This window comes from Raphanus sativus, chromosome 2 (genome assembly GCF_000801105.2).
Source record: "Raphanus sativus cultivar WK10039 chromosome 2, ASM80110v3, whole genome shotgun sequence".
NCBI lineage: Eukaryota > Viridiplantae > Streptophyta > Magnoliopsida > Brassicales > Brassicaceae > Raphanus > Raphanus sativus.
Genome location: NC_079512.1, coordinates 38,636,713 through 38,655,561, shown reverse-complemented (window position 1 = coordinate 38,655,561; position 18,849 = coordinate 38,636,713). Strand labels below are relative to the sequence as shown.

Here is an 18,849-nt window from a genome sequence, read left to right as displayed (position 1 = left end):
CAGACAACTAACATCTAACCACTACTACAAAAAGTTAATGGAAACATGCCCCACTGATATTTTAATTTGCAGATGTAGAGACAAAATGTTTATATGGCATCTTTCGTGTATACTCGTTTTAGTATAAAATATATTTACTTTACTCTCATTTTCTACGAGCTCTCTTTTTTGGTCAACCATCTAAATATTCTCTTTATATTACATAACCACCTAATTAGCACCCAAAACGTAAGCAGTTTTATTCATTTATGCAATGAAATATTAAATCAAACTCGACCATTGAAAAAAATCGGTTTCTTATCATCTTAAATTTATGATGTTCTCAACAATACCAGGGAAAAAATGAGAATCAGCATCACAACAGGTCACGTCGGTCCGACTCAATAAATAAATTTCAGTAGATGTGATGATTACACCAATAGCTGAGTTTGGAACAACACCCCAAAAGTGAAAAAAACTAGTGATCAGTATTAAAAAGTCAACGCCTTTGTTAAACATATTCTAACTAATAACAGTTTCCGCTAGGGTTTCACTAAATAATCGAGTTGATATTATTATAGATCTTGCCACTGATTTTTTTTCGCGAGTTCGACAAATACATCCCCATGTAATTCACTCGTAGTTAAGGGGAAAAATAAAAAGGATTTGCGTCATGCCGTGCGTGCGATAAAATGATATATAGACATATCATGTGTAACTTGCTTGTTGCTAGTTGCTAGTTGCTACCATCGTTTAAGAACTTATTTCTGAAGAAAACTAACTAAAAATGATCATATAATTTGCCTTGCTGCAACGATTAGTATATGGATCAGTTAGTTCATTGTGGACATTGAATAAGAAAAACATATATCTTCTCTAACCAAAGTAGGTACGTACGCTAAGGACATGTGCTTAAACTATACAATGACACTATATATGTACTGCATGTATCATCATCGTGTACATATTTTGCGTTGATGCCAGCTCGTCTTACCATATGATTACACAACACACGGGATTTTACGATTCTGCAAAATTCTTTTGTGGGTTCGTGCGCACATGCGTTTTTGCTCATCGCGATGCATACTTTTATCTACAAAAACCTAAATCATTTAAATATAGAGGGATTAAATATGGAGAGAGTAGTATTTTACATAATTTTTTTTTCTTTAATAATTATTTAACACCTATACTTTGTTTTTTTGAAGAAATTATAAACCTTAGTTCTCTAAATGATTTTCTCTCAATTTTCGTAGGTTTTGACTAACAATAATTACTAAATGAAAGATTATTATTAATCCCAAGAACTCTAGTATTTTTTCAACTGCTTTTGTAAAGGTGAACAACTAAAAGGGGAAATAAAATAAAAATGGGAAAAATAAGGAAGATAGATAAATTGAGGCAATATTAAAAAAAAGAAACTCATATTAACTCTCTCTCCACCGTCATATCTCATTAAAGTCTCTCTCTCTTACTCTCTCTCTTTCTCTCCGCCGATGATAAACGACGGCGACTTTCACCGCAACTAAGAAGGGGGGAACAAACAGTTGCGAAATGGCGGAGGAAGACGTGCCAAGCAATTTCAGAGCCCTGGTGGAGAACGCCGACCGTAAGTTCGCCAGAGTCCGCGATCTCCCGGCCTTCGGACGAGCGCAGAGCCACTACTTCCACAAGGTCTTCAAGGCCTACATGAAGCTCTGGAATTACCAGCAGTCGCACAGGTCGAAGCTGGTCGAATCCGGTCTGAACCGGTGGGAAATCGGGGAGATCGCGAGCCGGATTGGTCAGCTCTACTTCAGCCAGTACATGAGGACCAGCGAGGCTCGGTTTCTCCTCGAGTCTTACGTCTTCTACGAGGCGATTCTCAAGCGGAGGTACTTCGAGGAGGGGAAGAGAGATCTCAGTGCTCGTTCCAAGGAGCTGAGATTCTACGCGAGGTTTTTGCTTGTTGCGTTGATTGTTGATCGGAGAGAGATGGTTTTGCATTTGGGTGAGAAGCTTAGGGCTTTGGTGGAAGACAGCAAGTCTAATTTCAGGGTAAAAAGATTTGATCTTTTTTGATCTGTCTGTTCCTTTTTGATTGTTTCTGTTGAAAAGTTTGAATCTTTGGGTTTTGCAGGAGACGAACTTCAAGGAGTGGAGGATAGTTGTGCAAGAGATCACTCGGTTTACTAGAGCTGACACGGACTTAACTTATGTCAGGCCTCTTCGTTACTGCGCTATGCTTGATTCCTATCCAGCTTCTCAGACCTACCTTGCGAGGTTCCACGCTAAGAAACTTTTCAAGTTTCGTGATGCTCTACTGGCAAGCTATCACCGTAACGAGGTAAAGCAAGCAGTGTTTGTTTTTATAAAACCTACCTAAGAGTCTTTGTAATCATTGTCTGAGTGGGGTTTTCTTCCTTCCTCAGGTGAAATACGCTGAAGTGACGTTGGATACGTATAGAATGATGCAGTGTTTAGAATGGGAGCCGAGTGGTTCTTTTTACCAGAAGCGGCCTGTTGAAACGAAAGATAATGGTTTTGTGGTTGATCATACGCTCACTTCTGGGATTATAGATATGAAACTGGCTGCTGATATGGCTGATCCATCTTTACCTCCTAATCCTAGGAAAGCAGTTCTTTATCGTCCCACGGTATCCCACTTGCTTGCGGTAAGCTTTTTTTGTGTGTATCATATAGAAAATTCTGATGGACGTTTGCCTCTATATGTTGAACTGAGTACTGGTTAATATATGCAGGTCTTGGCAATGATTTGTGATGAGCTCTCTCCAGAGTGTGTGATGCTGATATATCTATCGGCTTCAGGTTAGTTTCCTTTTTTGTTGTCTCACCTGGAACTTCTCGATATTATTAACATGTTGATATTGGTTAAACGATTATCCAGGTGGTCCTGCTCGTGAGAATGTTGGGCAAGCAGAGAACGCTGTCGGTTCTAGCAGAACATCAAAAAGCAAGCTGCTTGCCCGAGCTTCCCAAGAACAGAAGAGTTACAAGTCAGAACCTCATAGCAATGGACACAAATCTCTTACTGGGGATTATTACAATGATTATCTTTGGTTAGGTCCTAGAGGAGGCTCTGGTTAGTGGTTTTCCTCGGATTTTTTTACATTCTTATATATGTTTCTCGCTCACTCACTGTCTTGTTTTTCTTCTTCTTCAGGTTCAAACAACCTTTACCCTGGTGATCTAATCCCTTTTACACGGAAACCGCTTTTCTTGATCATTGATAGCGACACTAGCCGAGCATTCAAGGCAGGTTTGTCCTAACTTTGTCTATCATTTTCACTGGATAAGTTTAAAACTTTATCTCAGTAACTGTGCGATATTGGCTGACGGATGGTTATCTGTAGGTTTTGAATGGTGCAGAGAGAGGAGAGCCTGTTGCTCTACTTCTTTCTCCTCTGAAGCCATCTTTGGAGAACCCATCTGCTGATGATACAGCAGCAGCACTAAACGGAAGTCAGTTTACTTTTTTCTTGACAGCTCCTTTACAAGCTTTCTGCCAAATGCTGGGCCTCTCGAACTCGGATCCTGAACCTGTAAGCGACTGTGAATTCTGTAATACCTTAATTCGGCATTGCCTCTTACCATTCTGATCACAATCTGCAGGAGGTTTATGATGAAGCAGAGAGCATACTATCTGCTTCCTTCTCCGAGTGGGAAACGAGTCTCTTGACTTCCAAAGTCTTGAATCTTGTGTGGGCACAGGTCTTGCCTGATCAGTTCTTGAGACGACTGATTCTCAGGTGAGTCTTTTTTTTTTTTTAAGTTTTGGGAATCAGAACCACACAAAGGCATTCTCCAATATGTCTTGTTGTTGTTGTGTAGATTCATATTCTGCCGGTCTGTGCTTACTTCCTTGAGCCGCACAGAGGATGGTGACCCGTATTTACCACAATGCCACCCGGATCTCCCAGAGTCGGTCTCAGCGGGATCTAAACCGGTGCAGTCGGCAGTACAAAAGCTAGCTGATCACTTGGGCGTTGCCAAGTCTTTCCACTTCAACAAGACATAAAACTAGAGAAACCTATGGAACCTCTTTAAATAGGTTGTTTGTTCATTTTCTTTATATAGAAAAGGTCTGTATTTTTTTAGGGTATAAAGAAAGTGTAATTTGGAGATTGGAATTTTTATTTTTAGTTTTGATGATTCTTTAGTTTGTGTCCCTTTTGTAAAAGATTAGAACCCAGGTAATAATTTACTAGTGTCTTCCCTTTCTCTCTTCTCAGGATGGTTTGTTTTCTTTGTGTATGTGAGGATATGAACTAAAACTCTGCATTGCATAAATAAAAGTGTGTCATTGTTCTTTGTGATCATGATGTTTATCAACATTTGAGGTAGAAGGAAGTAAAGCTTGAAACTTTAGCCCATAATATGAAAATACTAATTAGCAAAAGAGAATATGTGGCTCTAAAGATTGAATCCTAGCCGTTAATTAAAGGTGTTTCCGTAAGGATTGAATCTTAGCCATTGAGTCTAATATCTTAAGCGGACCGGTTGATTTAACTTTTGTCTTCTAGTTTTACATATATCGCGAGTGGAGAGGAGGAAACATGGCGGATTCCAGGTCTGTTTGGTCTCGTGTAATTTTTTTGTTTGATCGGAACGTGAGCTCTTAGGGTTGTAGAGATTTTGAATGAATGATATGTTTGGATAAATCCGATGGAATGCAGATTGATTCATATCTGTGTGTTGGTTTTAGCTCGATTGAAGTTAATAAAATTCATGGCGAGAATAAGGTTTTCGCTTTGATTTTAAGTTCTAATAGTCATTTTGATAAGCAAATTCATATCCTCGAGGATTTGGATTCTGTTTGACCTCTTTGTTCTTTTCTTAATTGCAGATAAGACTTAGCAGCTCCTATTATCCCAGTAAGATCATTTGATTCGAATATCCACAATCCACGATGCTGTTAACACTAAAGCCCTTTGTGCCTATCACACTAAAGCCTCGTTTTTCACACAGCAGCATTCCTCATCACCAGCATCATGTTCGTTTCTGCAAATCCCCGCTAAGGCTCAGAACGTATGCGCAAAATGGCGGTGGTGGCAACGACCCTGCGAAGGAGTCTTCTGATGGAGGAAACAGACCGGTTAGTAACGATGATGATCCTAAAAAAGATGGATTCCCTGGATTCAGTTTCCGGTTGGGGGATCTATTGAAGCCGGATCAAGATAACTTTGCGGCGGTTGGATTAGCTGGAGTGTTGACATGGGCTAGCCTTCAAGTCTTATCGCAGCTCTTCTTCATTTCTTTTGCTATCCTTGTCGCTGCTCTCAAGTATTCTTTTATCGCTGCGCTTCTCATTTTCATTCTCGTCACTCTCCTGTAATGGCACCGGATTGTAGAATCTAACTATAGCTCTTTCTTGAGTGATTGATTTGAACAATAGTACAAAGACATTGATGTACATGAGCTTTGGTTCTGTTCTTACTGTCTTAGAGACGACGTTTAAATTGTTTTCTTATAACAATGAAGGATGATGTCTTAGAATCAATCAAAATTATTATGTCATTTAGACTATTATATTATTCATAAGCTTTATAAGCAAAATCCAGAACATGTCTTTTTTTTATATCAAAAGGTCTAGAAAAAAAGAGAGATTACAAATGCAGTTTCTACTTTTTATATGACTTCTTCTTGGAGCTAACAACGACTTCGGGTTTAGGATGCTTCTCTGCTTCACTTGGATCCAACCACTTGAGAGGATGACGGTTGAAGAAAGGCCAGCTTGGCACCGTGATCAACGTCGTGACACCAACACCTCCTGCGTAAATCAACATCATCGTCCTAAACGAAGCCGTCGTGTAACCGACGACGAACGCCACAACGGCGGCGATCAAGAGCAGGATCTGCATCAACTGCTCCGCTAGTTTCTGTCCTTGCCAATCCATCTCTGAAACAACACTAACAACAAAAACGATTAGAACCTTCGAATCGAATCCAGATTTGAAACGCGTAATGCGATTGAAAATCACCGGATCCGAGTCTACAAGAACAATAACAATAAACTAGAATCTGTGCACGGATCAGATCTCGTCAGAGAATCCATACCTGATGTGAATCTTCTAGACGGAAGTGAATCTGGGGAAGAGGAAGAAGACGACGACTCCGCAAATGGTTTTTGAAGCAAACTAAACTAAACCGGAGAACTGACTAATGCACAACTAATTTTATACGTAACGTACCCGTTGGATTCTACAATTAATGGGCCTTATCTTTAAGCCCATTATGTTTCCACCTAAATTAAATCAGAACGGTTGATTTCGTCGATCCGTGACGTTCTGTATTCGACCAATAGAAATCGAGTATGTAGGATTGGCGATCCGCGTCAAACCTGTAAAAGGTAGATCTGGACCGTTGACTGGTTAGAGAGAAAACACATATTGTGGTATTTTAATCGGTACGATTAAAAACACGAGAAACACACTGATGAGCGATAAGAACCGTCGGATCGTCAACTTGCTTTTGACATCGCTGCCTATAAATTTATATCAAGAGCCTTACACGCGAGATTACTTTTAATTATCTTCTGTTTTCGAGATCGGAGCACTAATTTGAATTCTCAGAGAAAGCAAAGCGAAAGCGACAGAGAGAAGGTAAAAAGTTTCTTCCGAATTCTCAGATTGTTTCTTCGTTTGATCGTGTAGCTTCTATTCTCGATCGTTATCGCCTTTAGCCGATTCATCTTCTGGATTTAGATTTTAGGTTAAAGGAGGAATGATTTCGCTAGATTGGTTCTTAGTCCGGTGGCTTAGATGTTTCTCGTCGGTGTAGATGCCTGCGATTTTAGCCTTATCTATGATTCGTGATTTAGCTATAATCTCGTTGATTTAACGATTTGTTTCTGAAGAGCGAATGGTCATATCGTGTGAATGTTGTTTTAATGGTCTTCAGATGGCTCGTACCAAGCAAACCGCTCGTAAGTCTACCGGAGGAAAGGCCCCTAGGAAGCAGCTTGCTACTAAGGTATCGACTCTCTCTCTCACGTTTGACCTCTGTAGATAATAACGTAACACATTGTAGAGATTTTAGGTTTTAAACGGATGTTTATCAATTTATTTACAGGCTGCACGTAAGTCTGCACCAACCACCGGTGGAGTGAAGAAGCCACATCGTTACAGACCTGGAACTGTTGCTCTTCGGTATGTGATATGTTTCTCATCCTAACAAAATATACTTGGTTGGTGATTGGCTTGACAACTCCATTGACAAACTCTGTATCTTGTTGACAGTGAAATCCGTAAGTACCAGAAGAGTACTGAGTTGCTCATCAGGAAGCTCCCTTTCCAGAGGCTTGTTCGTGAGATTGCCCAGGATTTCAAGGTAATGTGTTGAATTCAAGTTCTCCATTGTGGATTTCGAGCTCTCCATGTTCATCATTGTAACTCTTGGTGCTTATTTCCATGTATGTATGTGACTTGCAGACTGACCTGCGTTTCCAGAGCCATGCTGTGCTAGCACTCCAGGAGGCAGCTGAAGCATACCTTGTTGGACTCTTTGAGGACACCAACCTTTGCGCCATTCATGCCAAGCGTGTCACCATCATGCCCAAAGACATCCAACTCGCTCGCAGGATCAGAGGAGAGCGTGCTTAAGTCTTGTTGTTCGTTTGGGTCCTATTATGTGAATGTTGGGGTTTGCTGTTTCTCTAAATAGACGTAGCTGGATTTTTAGATAATATGGTCTCTTTTGGTATTAGTAGACTCTAAAACAATGATGGTTTGTTGGTTTTTTTTTCTTATTTTCGGTTTTATGATTTGCTTCTGTGTATTTGCAGCTACGTGTTTTGTTAAACCTCCCGTTGTTTGAATTCTAAAACAATTAGTATGTTGAAGTTGACTGTCTCTTCTCATATATATCGTTCCTTTGGTTTAATATTATTTATGAGTCGGCTTAGCTTTGCAAACTGTAAACAGGTTAACCAAATTGTACACATTGCATCTCCTCCTAGCTAAATCCGTCTGAGCATTCATTCGCTTGACGAATAAGAGGTTAACGTGCATAAGCCAAACTCCAAGAGCTTTGCTTTTTTTGGTAGAATCAACCTCTACCGTTTACTGTGTTAAAGAGAGATCAAATTACTAGTCCTAATGTCTGTAATTTAAAAATGTTACTTCCATAGTTCCATGCAGTTAGTGTCTTCTTCTCGCACCACTCTAAAGTTGAAATGTCTCGTTTTTTCTCCATAAATATAGAAGATCATGGTTTTGATGATATACTTTGACCTTGTGATATTATTCAGATAATAAAAATTTGACTGAATGGTTGGCAAGGAGAGAGACATGTCATCTTTGGAAATAAAATAATAAATAGTCCGAATTGATCGGCTCTCGTTTGTTTTGTTGCCGATAAAAAACAAATCTTTTCCCTAGAAAAATGGAAGTAACGTTCTTTATTTTTGACCAATAGATTTTTCTCCAACCTCTTCAAATATATTCTCTAATCAAAACCCAAGACTTGGCTCCCTTCTTTTATAATAATAAAAAAAGAAACAACAATGGGAGAAGTTGACGAGAAACCATATATTGACGGAGTATCTCCGAGGCATCATTCTTCAAACAAAGTTGCTGATATAAATACGGAACTTTCCAAGATGAAATCTTCTTCTCTCGAAAGCGACGTCGTTTCCCTAAAAGCCGCGCTTTTGGAGAAAGATACCTTGGTGAAGAATCTTCAAACCGAGGTCGAGAGAGCGAAAGAAGCAGAGAAGAAACTGCTTTCTTCGTTCGAAGAGCAATCACGAGAGCTAGAGGAATCCAAGGTGGAGATCGCCTCGTTAAAAGAGAGGATCGACGGTTCTTTCCACAGCCAAGACTCGAGCGAAGACGATAGCTCTGTTCAAGATTCCGATATCGAGTCTCTGAAGATCGAGATGGCGCAGGCTCACGACGCCGCAGAGGCTTCTTCTTTGAAAGTATCTGACTTGCTCGAAGAGATGAAGGCCGTTAAGAGCGAGCTCAAAGAAGCTATCGAAGCAGAGATGACGAGCAAGAAAGCGATGGATGATCTGGCGCTGGCTTTGACAGAGGTGGCTACCGACTCTAGCCAGGCCAAAGAGAAGCTCGCGGTCGTTGAAACAGAGCTCGAGGCGGCGAGGTTGGATTCCAAGGGGTGGAAGGAGAAGCACGAGGAGGCGAGGAAAGAAGCGGAGCTTCTCAAGAACACGAGCGAGAGGCTGAGGATCGAGGCGGAGGAGTCTCTCACGGCTTGGAACGGGAAAGAGTCTGTGTTTGTTAGTATCATCAAGAGAGGAGAAGACGAGAAGAGCTCGCTTCTCGATGAGAACAATAGGTTGCTCGTGGCGCTCGTCGCGGCTGAGAATCTGAGCAAGAAGGCTAAAGACGAGAACCAGAAGGTCAGAGACATACTCAAGCAAGCGATAAGCGAGGCTAACGTGGCGAAAGAGGCTGCGGGGATCGCTAGGGCTGAGAATTCGAATTTGAAAGATGCCTTGCTGGACAAGGAAGAGGAGTTGCAGTTTGCTTTGAAGGAGGTTGAGAGGGTTAAGGCTAACGAAGCTGCGGCGAATGAGAACGTTAAGAAGCTGAAGAGGCTGTTGTCTGAGGTCGAGGTGGCTATGGAGGAGGAGAAGCACAGGAGCTTGAGCAGGCAAGACTCGTTGCAGAAGGAAGTGGAAGTTATTAGGGTTGAGGATCAGAAGGAAGAGGAGAAGAAGGAGAGGAAGAGAGAGAAGAAGGAGAAGAAGAAGGAAGAGAAGGAGAAGAGAGAGCATCATCACAAACAAGATCATATCGATAAGAAGATGATCGGTAAGACGTGTAGTTTCAGTCTCATGAAGCTAGCGCACGCTCACAACCACCATCACAAGCACAAGGAGTCGGTAGAGGAAGAGAGTAGAGGACAAGACAACAGCAACCACACTGACGATAGCGGTGAAGGGAACTCTCCGACTTCGGACTCGTATCTGTTCAAGGGCTCGATCTTTGACGTGGCGGAGACGCCACACGCGGGAGGGGCGCAGACACATCACAAGAGGAGGTCTTCGTGTACGTTTTTGGAGGAAGTGGAGACGATTAATCCGGAGGATTTGGAGAGTTTGGAGGAAGGGGAGTTGAATGATAAAGGAGCTGTGGCGGCAGCGAGGAAGAAGAAGGCGTTTATTCGTAGGTTTGGGGATCTTCTTGTTAGGAGGAAGAGCTTGAGCTTCTCTCACAAGAAAGATTCTTCTACTGATTCGCAGGATAAGCAGCAGCAACCGCTGACGCCGACGTCACCGTCTCTGCCTCAACCGCCCTTGTCTCCGGAGCCCTGAAGACCAATGTGTTTGATCTGTTTTGCATTTTGATGATACAGCATTCTTGTGTGTTTTTGTTACTTTCTACAGGTTGAGTTTGCATGGATGTTTTTTCTTTTTGCTGTACATAAAACGAGTTCATATTTGGTTGTTGTAATAATGATTTGACCATTTTAATCTGCAGAGTGTTTTTTTAAATCTTTCCTTCAACGTTTGAATCTGGCGCGCATCAACAGGTAGAAACTTGTGAAATTTGAACTAATACATTGTGACCAAAGTGTCATACTTGCAACTTACAATGGAAAGATTCCTTAACATAAGAAGAGAATTTCACTTTATTCAAATATAGAAAGTGAGATTCACTTTGCTTTGTTATTAACAAGTTTCTTCTTTTTTGGTCTAAAAAGTTAAGATTTATACCATTTTCTGAGTTGGATTACAGAGTGCATCTCCTACTTGTTATTAACAAGTTGGAACAACATTTCCTTCCTAGTTGTCAAAATATCACTTTCAATTTTTAGTGTGAATTCCTGTGTTGGCATTTTGCACCTTTATCATTTGCTTTCTGCTATGTGTATTTGTCCACTTACCCAATTGTTTTTGGTTTAGTAATTATGGTGTTCGCTTTATCAAAGGCATATTGACCTGTCTGTCTTCCATAAGTTTGTGATATCTGACTAAAATGTATATTCCGTGTGAAATATGCAGCTAACTAAAGTTACAATACATCATGTATTATATGATATTATAAATTATATTATTAAACTAAAATATCTTAAGGAATAAAAGGATAGGGGTGTATAATAACATGAATATGCATATATTTATTTAAGTCATATGAGATCACTGTGAGGATTTGCCAAGCTGTTCGGTTCAGTCGAGATGGTGGCAATAAACGGATATTCTCGATTAGGCTTCATTTGAAAAATGTAAGCGCTTGAGCAAGAAAGGATATTTTTTTTTTGAGCAAGAAAGGATTACGCTAAGAACAGCATAAGTATTGGAAATAGTTTATTTGAGAGAAAATCACGAATAGATTACCATTTTAAAAATAATCACTTGAAATATTTACTTTTTAAATATCAAGTTAGAATACTTATTAGCTATCGCGATGATGTGTTGCTGTATATATGGGTGGGCATTCAAATGTAACTACAATCAACGCATGTTAGTATAATTCAGCCGTTGACCTGTTAAACCGGCTTAGTATAATTATTCATTTATTTATCTATAAAACTATCGCTGATGAGTTTGTTGATGTTTTATTGGCTTGCGGAAAGGATCACGAATCTAAAATGTATGCCATCACTGTCAGAGACTCAAGAGTTAAGAAAAATTGATGTTTATCTATTTGAAAATAAATAACAAGCAAGTTTGGCAGAATATTTCTTTTTGAAAAGAGAGAATATATACTAAAAATGGATAATCGCAATCACTCAATTAGGTGCTAGGTGTCAACTTCTCAAGCCCTGGGATGATGATTATAGCATAAGATGATATTTAAATGTTTCTAATAATTAATTTTCTTTAAAACGCGTATTCTTTGTTGACAAATAAAAGGAACATCAAGGTATATTCAATTTTCAGAAGAACGTACGAACACTTAAATAGCCATGGAAAGAGACCTTAACTGAACGGCTCGCGAGTCACCACCTTGTCCCTGTCTCTATTGCTCATGTTCTTGAAGAGAAGCACGTGTCAGATGGGCCTTTTTCACATAATTTGACGGCCCAAAAAACACAGGGGCCTATGACGAGAAAAGCACGTCCGCGTTGGTGCTGACTGTATGTATCGGTTCTTACGAGTTGATGTGTGTATAAATAAATATGCTACCTATATGTAACCGAACCAAAACAAAAGCCGTATTCTCTTCTATCTTCAATTTGATATCCTCGAAAGAATAACAAAGAGAGTAACTAAACCAACAAGTTTTGGACAGAGACCCATACACAAATAGTTTCCCTGTTCTTTGGTCCGAGCAACGATGGAAAGGTACGACATATTGAGAGATCTTGGCTCCGGCAACTTTGGAGTTGCGAAGCTTGTCAGAGAGAAAAACAACGGAAAGTTTTACGCCGTTAAGTACATCGAAAGAGGCATTAAGGTATTTGTTTTTTCCTTTCCCTAAAGTACCCGTTTCTTTTTTGGTTACACAAGAGTTATGTGTTAATGAATCTGTCTGTTTTAACTCTTTTCATGAACTATTTTCATAGTTTCTTTGATCAGTAAATGGTTTGAAGAGTTGGTTTTGTACAGATTGATGAACATGTACAGAGAGAGATCATAAATCATAGAGACTTGAAGCATCCCAATATCATCAGATTCAAAGAGGTATCTTCATAGCGTTTTCAAGAAAACTCATAAACCAGAAAACAAAAAAAAAACTCAGCCAAATATGTAGATAATAATAGACTTAATAGTCCCATTTGTGGTTTCATTCATTTGGTAAGATTTGTAGATTTGTTGGGCGATTTAATTAGTGTTCTAGAATATGGTTATTTAACATCATCTGGATTTCAATCCAGCGTTAAAAAATAAAATTATAGATAGCTAGCCGGTCATGTAAATTATGTGTATCATTCCATATGGCTGGACTTTGGACCTCTTCTTCTTTGAGAACTTTTGTATTAAATTGCTTTTAATAAATAATCATGTCTTATTCTCCAACAGTCCAGCATTCGAGTTTCATATGCCAGCGTATGATGATTAGTCACGGCGTTGAAAATTCTTATATTAAAATTTCAGACTATATAATGATTGAAGCAATCTGTAGGTCGGCTTTGAGCTTGAGGAAAATCAAAATAAAATAAAATAAATATGTTGTATTTTATCTATTTTGCAGGTTTTTGTAACACCAACACATCTTGCCATAGTAATGGAGTATGCAGCAGGTGGTGAGCTTTTTGAAAGAATTTGCAGTGCCGGTAGATTCAGTGAAGACGAAGTATTATACTTTTTACATCATTAACGATGATTCATTAGTAATCTCGTGACTAGTTATATTGATTAGTCTTTGTTTATTATTTAGGCAAGGTACTATTTCAAACAGCTTATCTCGGGAGTTAGCTATTGTCACGCTATGGTACGTATTATTATTCTTATATGAATATTTTAGTCTTTATGTAACACAATCTTATTCTTATTGCAGCAAATATGTCACCGAGACCTTAAGCTCGAGAATACACTCTTAGATGGGAGCCCCTCGTCGCAGCTCAAAATATGCGATTTCGGATATTCCAAGGTATTATTATTACACCTAATTTAGCTCATATTCATTGATCATAACATATCAAAAGGTATAATTGACAATAACCATTTTTCTATGAATGCATGCAGTCATCAGTGCTACACTCTCAGCCAAAATCCACCGTGGGAACTCCGGCTTACGTTGCTCCAGAGGTCCTGTCACGAAAAGAATATAACGGGAAGGTGCGTATCAAATCATTAACTAACTAATATTTGAATAAATTAATAACATCAACTTGTCTATATAAAAATCTTATATAATATTAATTTTAATATATAGATTGCAGATGTATGGTCGTGTGGGGTAACATTATATGTAATGTTAGTTGGTGCTTATCCCTTTGAAGATCCAGACGATCCAAGAAACATTAGAAAAACAATTCAGGTACATCTAAAATTATTATAATCAAAGGTTCATTCCACTAGTTAACTTTATATGATATTGTCTTATATAAATTTAAGAATAATTAATTAACCAATAATATATATACTTTACAGAGGATATTAAGTGTACATTACACCATACCAGATTACGTCAGGATCTCCTCCGAATGCAAGCATCTCTTATCTCGTATCTTCGTTGCTGACCCTGATAAGGTAATATGAATGAAAACCTAAACCGGTAATGTAAGACATACCGGTTTAGTTTGGTTTAAAATTGTTTTTATAATAGATACCTCTAAAACTATGCTAATAGTACCTGCTGGTTTATAATTTGAATCCACACGATAGAGAATAACTGTGCCGGAAATCGAAGAACACTCCTGGTTCTTGAAGAATCCAGAACCGGTTATCTCAGAGAAGAAAATAGTGGAAGAGGAAGAAGAAGAAGAAGAAGAAGAGAAGAGTAGACAGAGTGTTGAAGAAATAGTGAAGATAATAGAAGAAGCGAGAAAGGATGTGAATGGTAAGAATGATAGTAATGGTGGATTAGGCTTAATAGATGGAAGCATGATTGATCTTGATGATGAGGTGGATGATGATGATGACGATGAGAAAAATGGTGATTTTGTATGTGCTCTATGAGTTTCATATACATACTGCATTTGGTGCGTATGTTCATGCATGTATTTTTTTTTTAATCTGTGTGTAGCTTGAGAATATCCTATGATTTCGTGTTGCATAAAGTATGGTCTGTATAATTAATAATAAGTGGAAAATAATTAACCACTAATTAAGTCAAATAAAGTTGTCTATTTCATGTGTATTTATTTACATTGTTTGGTAATTTTTGTAAAAAAAAAAGAATCAAATACAAACCATGCGCGCGTTAACCATCAAACCGTTATTTTTAAAAGTAAAAATAAAAGGGGAAATCTATTAAACCCTAAAACCATCTCTGTGGACGACGCCGCCGGTTAAACACAGAAACTCGGCGACGGAGTCAACAACGATGGCGAGAGGAAGACGAAAAAGAGGAAGTTCCCATAGGAATCAATCAGAAGAGAGCAGAGAAAACGTTCCAAAACCCCTCAAATACGAAGCTTCCATCGATTCTAGCATCCAAAATCGCATCTGGTCGAATCTTGAGTTCGAGGAGTATTACAAGGTATAAGGAATCAAAGCCTGCGATCTCTGCTCTCTAATCAACACAACATTACATGAATCAGTTGTTCTTGTTGTGTGTAGGAGCAAAGGATAGTGAAAGCAGAGGAGTGGTATTCATTCATTGAGATTCTTCGTAAGCCGTTGCCTGCTGCTTTCAGAGTTAACTCCAAGTAACCAAACTCAAATCCCTTCTCTTTTTTTTTGAATATTATTATTACTTCAAAAGTTAAAAAGAGGTTTTTGATTTTTGGCTACTTCCTTTTAGTGGCCAGTTTTGCCATGAGATTCTGTCCATATTGGAGAATGACTTCGTGAAATCTCTTCAGGCTGAGGTAATTCTATAAACTATTTGTCAATCTACACAAAAAAGGAAGCTGTTCTTTTTTTTTTTTAACTTCTGAAATGGTCTTAAATTTAGGCTGTAGAGAGTGGTGAAGTGGAGGCTATCAAGCCCTTGCCTTGGTACCCTAACAATCTTGCTTGGCATTCTAATTTTTCTCGCAAGGAGATTCGAAAAAACCAGACCCTTGAAAGGTGGCTTGTTTCCACCCATGTTGCTTCAGCACAAATCTTCATTTCCATTCGCTTTACTCGGTGTTAGTTCATGATTTTCAGGTTTCATGAGTTTTTAAAGTTGGAAACTGAAGTTGGGAACATGACCAGGCAAGAAGCTGTTAGCATGGTAATGCTCCACTAGTGTTGTTACACTCTTTTCTAATTCCATGACTCATCAATACAATCTTTATGGATTTTTGTGGTTGGTTTTGTATGATCACGCAGGTACCTCCTCTCTTCCTTGATGTGCATCCAGATCATTTTGTCCTCGACAGTGAGTATTTTTCATCTATTAGACATTACTTGAGACAGATACATGACTTAACTCATTCACTTGTCGTCTCAACAGTGTGTGCTGCACCTGGTTCCAAGACATTTCAGCTACTTGAAATAATACATGAGTCAGCTGAACCAGGATCTCTACCTAATGGAATGGTTTGTAACTCTCATTTTTGGTAATGGTTGATAGATCATTTTCTTACTTTTTCCTAATTGTTTTTGTTTGAACCAGGTGGTGGCGAACGATGTTGATTATAAAAGGTCTAACCTTCTTATTCACCAAACTAAGAGAACCTGTACGACCAACTTGATAGTCACCAACAATGAAGGTCAACATTTCCCAATCTGCAACTCGAAGAGAGCATTGTCCATAGAATCTGACAAGTACCATGCTCCCATTGACCAGCTGCTCTTTGATCGTGTCTTATGCGATGTACCCTGTAGTGGTGATGGTACTCTGCGCAAGGCTCCAGACATATGGCGAAGATGGTTTCCAAATCTATAAGCCTTCCAAATTAACATTTTTAATTTCATTTCCAAATCTTACTCATTTTTTTTTTCTGCACAGGAATTCTGGATCAGGAAATGGACTTCATAGCCTACAAGTTGTGATTGCCATGAGAGGTAAGCTTTATATTATAGATGAACTGACTTGCGGAATCTTATGTTTCGACTTATATTTGTATTTTCTGGCTTTCAGGTTTGTCCCTGCTGAAAGTTGATGGGAGAATGGTATACTCAACCTGCTCAATGAACCCAATTGAAGATGAAGCTGTTGTTGCTGAAGTAATTTATTAGTGTCATTCTTCTTCTTTCTCCATAAACCTGATTCTTCTGGATGCTGATTGATTATGTTGTTCAGATTCTGAGGAGATGTGGATGCTCTGTTGAGCTTGTAGATGTCTCAGATAAGCTTCCTGAACTTATCCGAAGACCAGGTCTTAAGAAATGGAAGGTAAACGTAATGTGTCTATGTGTTCTTTGAATCAAAGACTAACAGTGTAACTATAAGCAACATAAAGTAGTTTACGCATGCTTGTATATGTGTGGATTCAGGTGCATGATAGAGGTGGCTGGTATAGATCTTACAAAGATGTTCCAAAACTGCAGAGAGACAGCGTTCTAAGAAGCATGTTTCCTTCTGGTAAAAGTGACAAAGACTCAACAACAGGTGGCGGAAGCAGCTCTGGAGAAATGGCTTCTGATGAATCAGCCGAGGAAGTCTGTGATCTTCCCCTTGAACGCTGTATGAGGATAGTGCCTCATGATCAGAACACTGGGGGATTTTTCATTGCAGTGCTTCACAAAGTTTCACCTTTACCAGGTGAACTTAAGATCTTTTCAGGTGCATTAACCTCTTTAATAGAATTCACAAGACCATTAACTTCCTTGCAGATTTTCCGGAGAAACTAAATCAGAGAAGGTCTACCAGAGGCAGAAACTCATCTGATAAATCTTCGTATGAAGAAGTCTCTGACACTGTGATTACTCAACCAGAAGAGAATACAGAGGAAATAGTTGTAGAAGCAGCAGTGTTAGATAATGGCTTGAAGCTTGAGAAGGAAAGCACCAGCGAAGAAGGCACTGTGGAATCGACTCAAGAAGTACCACCACCAGTGCAAAAAGGGAAGTGGAAAGGCCTTGACCCTGTTGTTTTCTTGAGAGATGAAACAGTGATCAGCGGGATCAAGAGGTTTTACGGCATCAATGATGAGTCTTTTCCTCTCAATGGCCATCTCGTGACTAGAAACAGCGACACGAGCAGCAAAGGCAACGTGAAGAGGATTTACTATGTTTCAAGATCGGTTAAGGATGTTCTTGAGCTTAACCTTGCGGTTGGGCAGAAGATTAAGGTCGCATCTGTTGGCCTCAAGATGTTTGTAAGCACCACTATTTTATTTTTATATTGATCTTGGTCGGTCATATACCAAATCTAAGAAGTATGGGTGAAAAAACGCAGGAGAAACAATCGGCAAGAGAATGTGAAGCTGGCACTTGCTCATTCCGGATAACATCAGAGGGATTGTCTGTGATCCTTCCCTACATGACCAAGCAGATACTTTATGCAACAATGGTGGATTTCAAGAATCTCCTGCAATACAAATCGATCAAGTTCCCGAATTTTGTCCAGCCACAGTTTGGCGAGAAAGCAGCAGAAGTAGCAGAGGGATATTGCGTTGTTATTCTTGTTGATGGTGCGTGTTTCATTGATAAGTAGATGCTTTTGTTTATTTTTTCTACTCATGTTGGGATATGGTTTATAACGGGTTTTTGGTTCTTGCAGGTACTGAGAAGGACGGGTGTGAAGCAGTCAAAGTGAATTCATCAACAATAGCCATTGGATGCTGGAAGGGCAAAGCGAGCTTAACTGTTATGGTAACGACAGTGGACTGTGACCAACTTCTTCAGAAACTTGCTTGCTGATATGGAGACAGCTCAAAGCTTTAAGATAAATTCAATAAGACTGTTAGTTTCATGTATTTCAATCAAAGGCTACTGTTGTTATTCCAATGTCCTCCGAAAGCTTTTACATCAGTAAAGATAAACTTAAGAAGACTCTTAGTTTCATGAATTTCAATCAAAGGCTAATGTTATTCCAGTACTGTGTAGTATTGTGTAGAAGTAACATTAGCCATTAGACTTTTAAGTATCCTTTGGAAAAAGAATCTACAAGTACTGTGTAGCCATCCATCCGAGAATGTAGAAGTAAAAACAATTGTTAAATGGAAACTTAGTTTCCTAAAATAGAGTTAAACATATTTGTATCACAATCTTTATGCTTGTGACTAATAACAGAAAAAGAAAGAATTTTACTCTTAACTTGAGAGAGAAGCTGTAACATAAGGAGGTAGAATAAACAAGGAAAAAAGAAAAAATAAACAAAAACAAGTTTACTGCATAAATATAGATTAAAAAAGTTCCCCAGGGAGTTTTTGTTTGTCAAGCTACTCTTCTTACACATAAAACACAGACAAATCTAT

General features: G+C 38.9%; 7 protein-coding genes across 10 annotated transcripts; 6 read left to right on the top strand and 1 right to left on the bottom strand.

The window, feature by feature from the left end:
- Positions 1–1,410: 1,410 nt before the first annotated feature.
- LOC108839839 (uncharacterized) lies at positions 1,411–4,204 on the top strand. 2 transcript variants are annotated; one of them, XM_018612612.2, is made up of 9 exons: positions 1,413–2,016; positions 2,099–2,305; positions 2,391–2,633; positions 2,721–2,787; positions 2,867–3,061; positions 3,143–3,234; positions 3,333–3,521; positions 3,592–3,728; positions 3,811–4,204. In XM_018612612.2, exons 1-9 carry the CDS (start codon positions 1,534–1,536, stop codon positions 3,995–3,997), a joined length of 1,800 nt encoding a protein of 599 aa, XP_018468114.2. In that variant the 5' UTR covers positions 1,413–1,533; the 3' UTR covers positions 3,998–4,204. The 2 variants fall into 2 exon arrangements, 1 of the variants encoding a protein (XP_018468114.2); XR_001947790.2 differs by lacking the exon at positions 3,811–4,204 and having other exon boundaries at positions 1,411–2,016; positions 3,143–3,238.
- Positions 4,205–4,459: 255 nt separating this feature from the next.
- LOC108839842 (uncharacterized) lies at positions 4,460–5,416 on the top strand. Of its 2 annotated transcripts, none has more exons than XM_018612616.2 (2): positions 4,460–4,549; positions 4,826–5,416. In XM_018612616.2, the coding sequence occupies exon 2, from the start codon at positions 4,889–4,891 to the stop codon at positions 5,312–5,314; it is 426 nt and encodes a 141-aa protein (XP_018468118.2). In that variant the 5' UTR covers positions 4,460–4,549; positions 4,826–4,888; the 3' UTR covers positions 5,315–5,416. The 2 variants fall into 2 exon arrangements, with proteins under 2 accessions (XP_018468118.2, XP_018468119.2); XM_018612617.2 differs by lacking the exon at positions 4,460–4,549 and adding an exon at positions 4,561–4,721.
- A 59-nt stretch (positions 5,417–5,475) lies between these two features.
- LOC108839847 (signal peptidase complex subunit 1) lies at positions 5,476–6,171 on the bottom strand. 2 transcript variants are annotated; one of them, XM_018612622.2, is made up of 2 exons: positions 6,037–6,171; positions 5,476–5,889 (listed from the first exon to the last, which is right to left on the bottom strand). In XM_018612622.2, exon 2 carries the CDS (start codon positions 5,874–5,876, stop codon positions 5,601–5,603), a length of 276 nt encoding a protein of 91 aa, XP_018468124.2. In that variant the 5' UTR covers positions 5,877–5,889; positions 6,037–6,171; the 3' UTR covers positions 5,476–5,600. The 2 variants fall into 2 exon arrangements, with proteins under 2 accessions (XP_018468124.2, XP_018468123.2); XM_018612621.2 differs by having other exon boundaries at positions 5,476–5,878.
- Positions 6,172–6,451: 280 nt separating this feature from the next.
- LOC108839844 (histone H3.3) lies at positions 6,452–7,824 on the top strand. Its single transcript, XM_018612619.2, has 5 exons — positions 6,452–6,581; positions 6,880–6,951; positions 7,051–7,127; positions 7,218–7,308; positions 7,410–7,824. Exons 2-5 carry the CDS (start codon positions 6,880–6,882, stop codon positions 7,578–7,580), a joined length of 411 nt encoding a protein of 136 aa, XP_018468121.1. The 5' UTR covers positions 6,452–6,581; the 3' UTR covers positions 7,581–7,824.
- Positions 7,825–8,409: 585 nt separating this feature from the next.
- On the top strand, positions 8,410–10,423 carry LOC108839840 (WEB family protein At3g02930, chloroplastic). Its single transcript, XM_018612614.2, has one exon. The coding sequence runs from the start codon at positions 8,483–8,485 to the stop codon at positions 10,256–10,258; it is 1,776 nt and encodes a 591-aa protein (XP_018468116.2). The 5' UTR covers positions 8,410–8,482; the 3' UTR covers positions 10,259–10,423.
- A 1,645-nt stretch (positions 10,424–12,068) lies between these two features.
- On the top strand, positions 12,069–14,693 carry LOC108839841 (serine/threonine-protein kinase SRK2F). Its single transcript, XM_018612615.2, has 9 exons — positions 12,069–12,344; positions 12,497–12,571; positions 13,083–13,184; positions 13,269–13,322; positions 13,389–13,481; positions 13,577–13,669; positions 13,767–13,871; positions 13,985–14,083; positions 14,219–14,693. The coding sequence occupies exons 1-9, from the start codon at positions 12,225–12,227 to the stop codon at positions 14,510–14,512; spliced, it is 1,035 nt and encodes a 344-aa protein (XP_018468117.2). The 5' UTR covers positions 12,069–12,224; the 3' UTR covers positions 14,513–14,693.
- Positions 14,694–14,776: 83 nt separating this feature from the next.
- On the top strand, positions 14,777–18,849 carry LOC108839838 (uncharacterized). Its single transcript, XM_018612611.2, has 15 exons — positions 14,777–15,035; positions 15,116–15,204; positions 15,300–15,366; positions 15,453–15,568; positions 15,650–15,716; positions 15,815–15,863; positions 15,939–16,024; positions 16,101–16,357; positions 16,437–16,492; positions 16,569–16,654; positions 16,731–16,823; positions 16,925–17,192; positions 17,264–17,748; positions 17,829–18,063; positions 18,153–18,849. The coding sequence occupies exons 1-15, from the start codon at positions 14,880–14,882 to the stop codon at positions 18,290–18,292; spliced, it is 2,250 nt and encodes a 749-aa protein (XP_018468113.2). The 5' UTR covers positions 14,777–14,879; the 3' UTR covers positions 18,293–18,849.

Coding starts and splice junctions, on each gene's coding strand:
- LOC108839839 (XM_018612612.2), top strand. CDS start 1,534: ATGGCGGAGGAAGACGTGCCAAGCAATTTCAGAGCCCTGGTGGAGAAC. Junction 2,634..2,720: donor CGGTATCCCACTTGCTTGCG/GTAAGCTTTTTT, acceptor TAATATATGCAG/GTCTTGGCAATGATTTGTGA. Junction 3,729..3,810: donor TTGAGACGACTGATTCTCAG/GTGAGTCTTTTT, acceptor GTTGTTGTGTAG/ATTCATATTCTGCCGGTCTG.
- LOC108839842 (XM_018612616.2), top strand. CDS start 4,889: ATGCTGTTAACACTAAAGCCCTTTGTGCCTATCACACTAAAGCCTCGT.
- LOC108839847 (XM_018612622.2), bottom strand. CDS start 5,876: ATGGATTGGCAAGGACAGAAACTAGCGGAGCAGTTGATGCAGATCCTG.
- LOC108839844 (XM_018612619.2), top strand. CDS start 6,880: ATGGCTCGTACCAAGCAAACCGCTCGTAAGTCTACCGGAGGAAAGGCC. Junction 6,952..7,050: donor GGAAGCAGCTTGCTACTAAG/GTATCGACTCTC, acceptor ATTTATTTACAG/GCTGCACGTAAGTCTGCACC. Junction 7,309..7,409: donor AGATTGCCCAGGATTTCAAG/GTAATGTGTTGA, acceptor TGTGACTTGCAG/ACTGACCTGCGTTTCCAGAG.
- LOC108839840 (XM_018612614.2), top strand. CDS start 8,483: ATGGGAGAAGTTGACGAGAAACCATATATTGACGGAGTATCTCCGAGG.
- LOC108839841 (XM_018612615.2), top strand. CDS start 12,225: ATGGAAAGGTACGACATATTGAGAGATCTTGGCTCCGGCAACTTTGGA. Junction 12,345..12,496: donor ACATCGAAAGAGGCATTAAG/GTATTTGTTTTT, acceptor GGTTTTGTACAG/ATTGATGAACATGTACAGAG. Junction 13,872..13,984: donor ACATTAGAAAAACAATTCAG/GTACATCTAAAA, acceptor TATACTTTACAG/AGGATATTAAGTGTACATTA.
- LOC108839838 (XM_018612611.2), top strand. CDS start 14,880: ATGGCGAGAGGAAGACGAAAAAGAGGAAGTTCCCATAGGAATCAATCA. Junction 15,717..15,814: donor GGCAAGAAGCTGTTAGCATG/GTAATGCTCCAC, acceptor ATGATCACGCAG/GTACCTCCTCTCTTCCTTGA. Junction 15,864..15,938: donor AGATCATTTTGTCCTCGACA/GTGAGTATTTTT, acceptor TCGTCTCAACAG/TGTGTGCTGCACCTGGTTCC.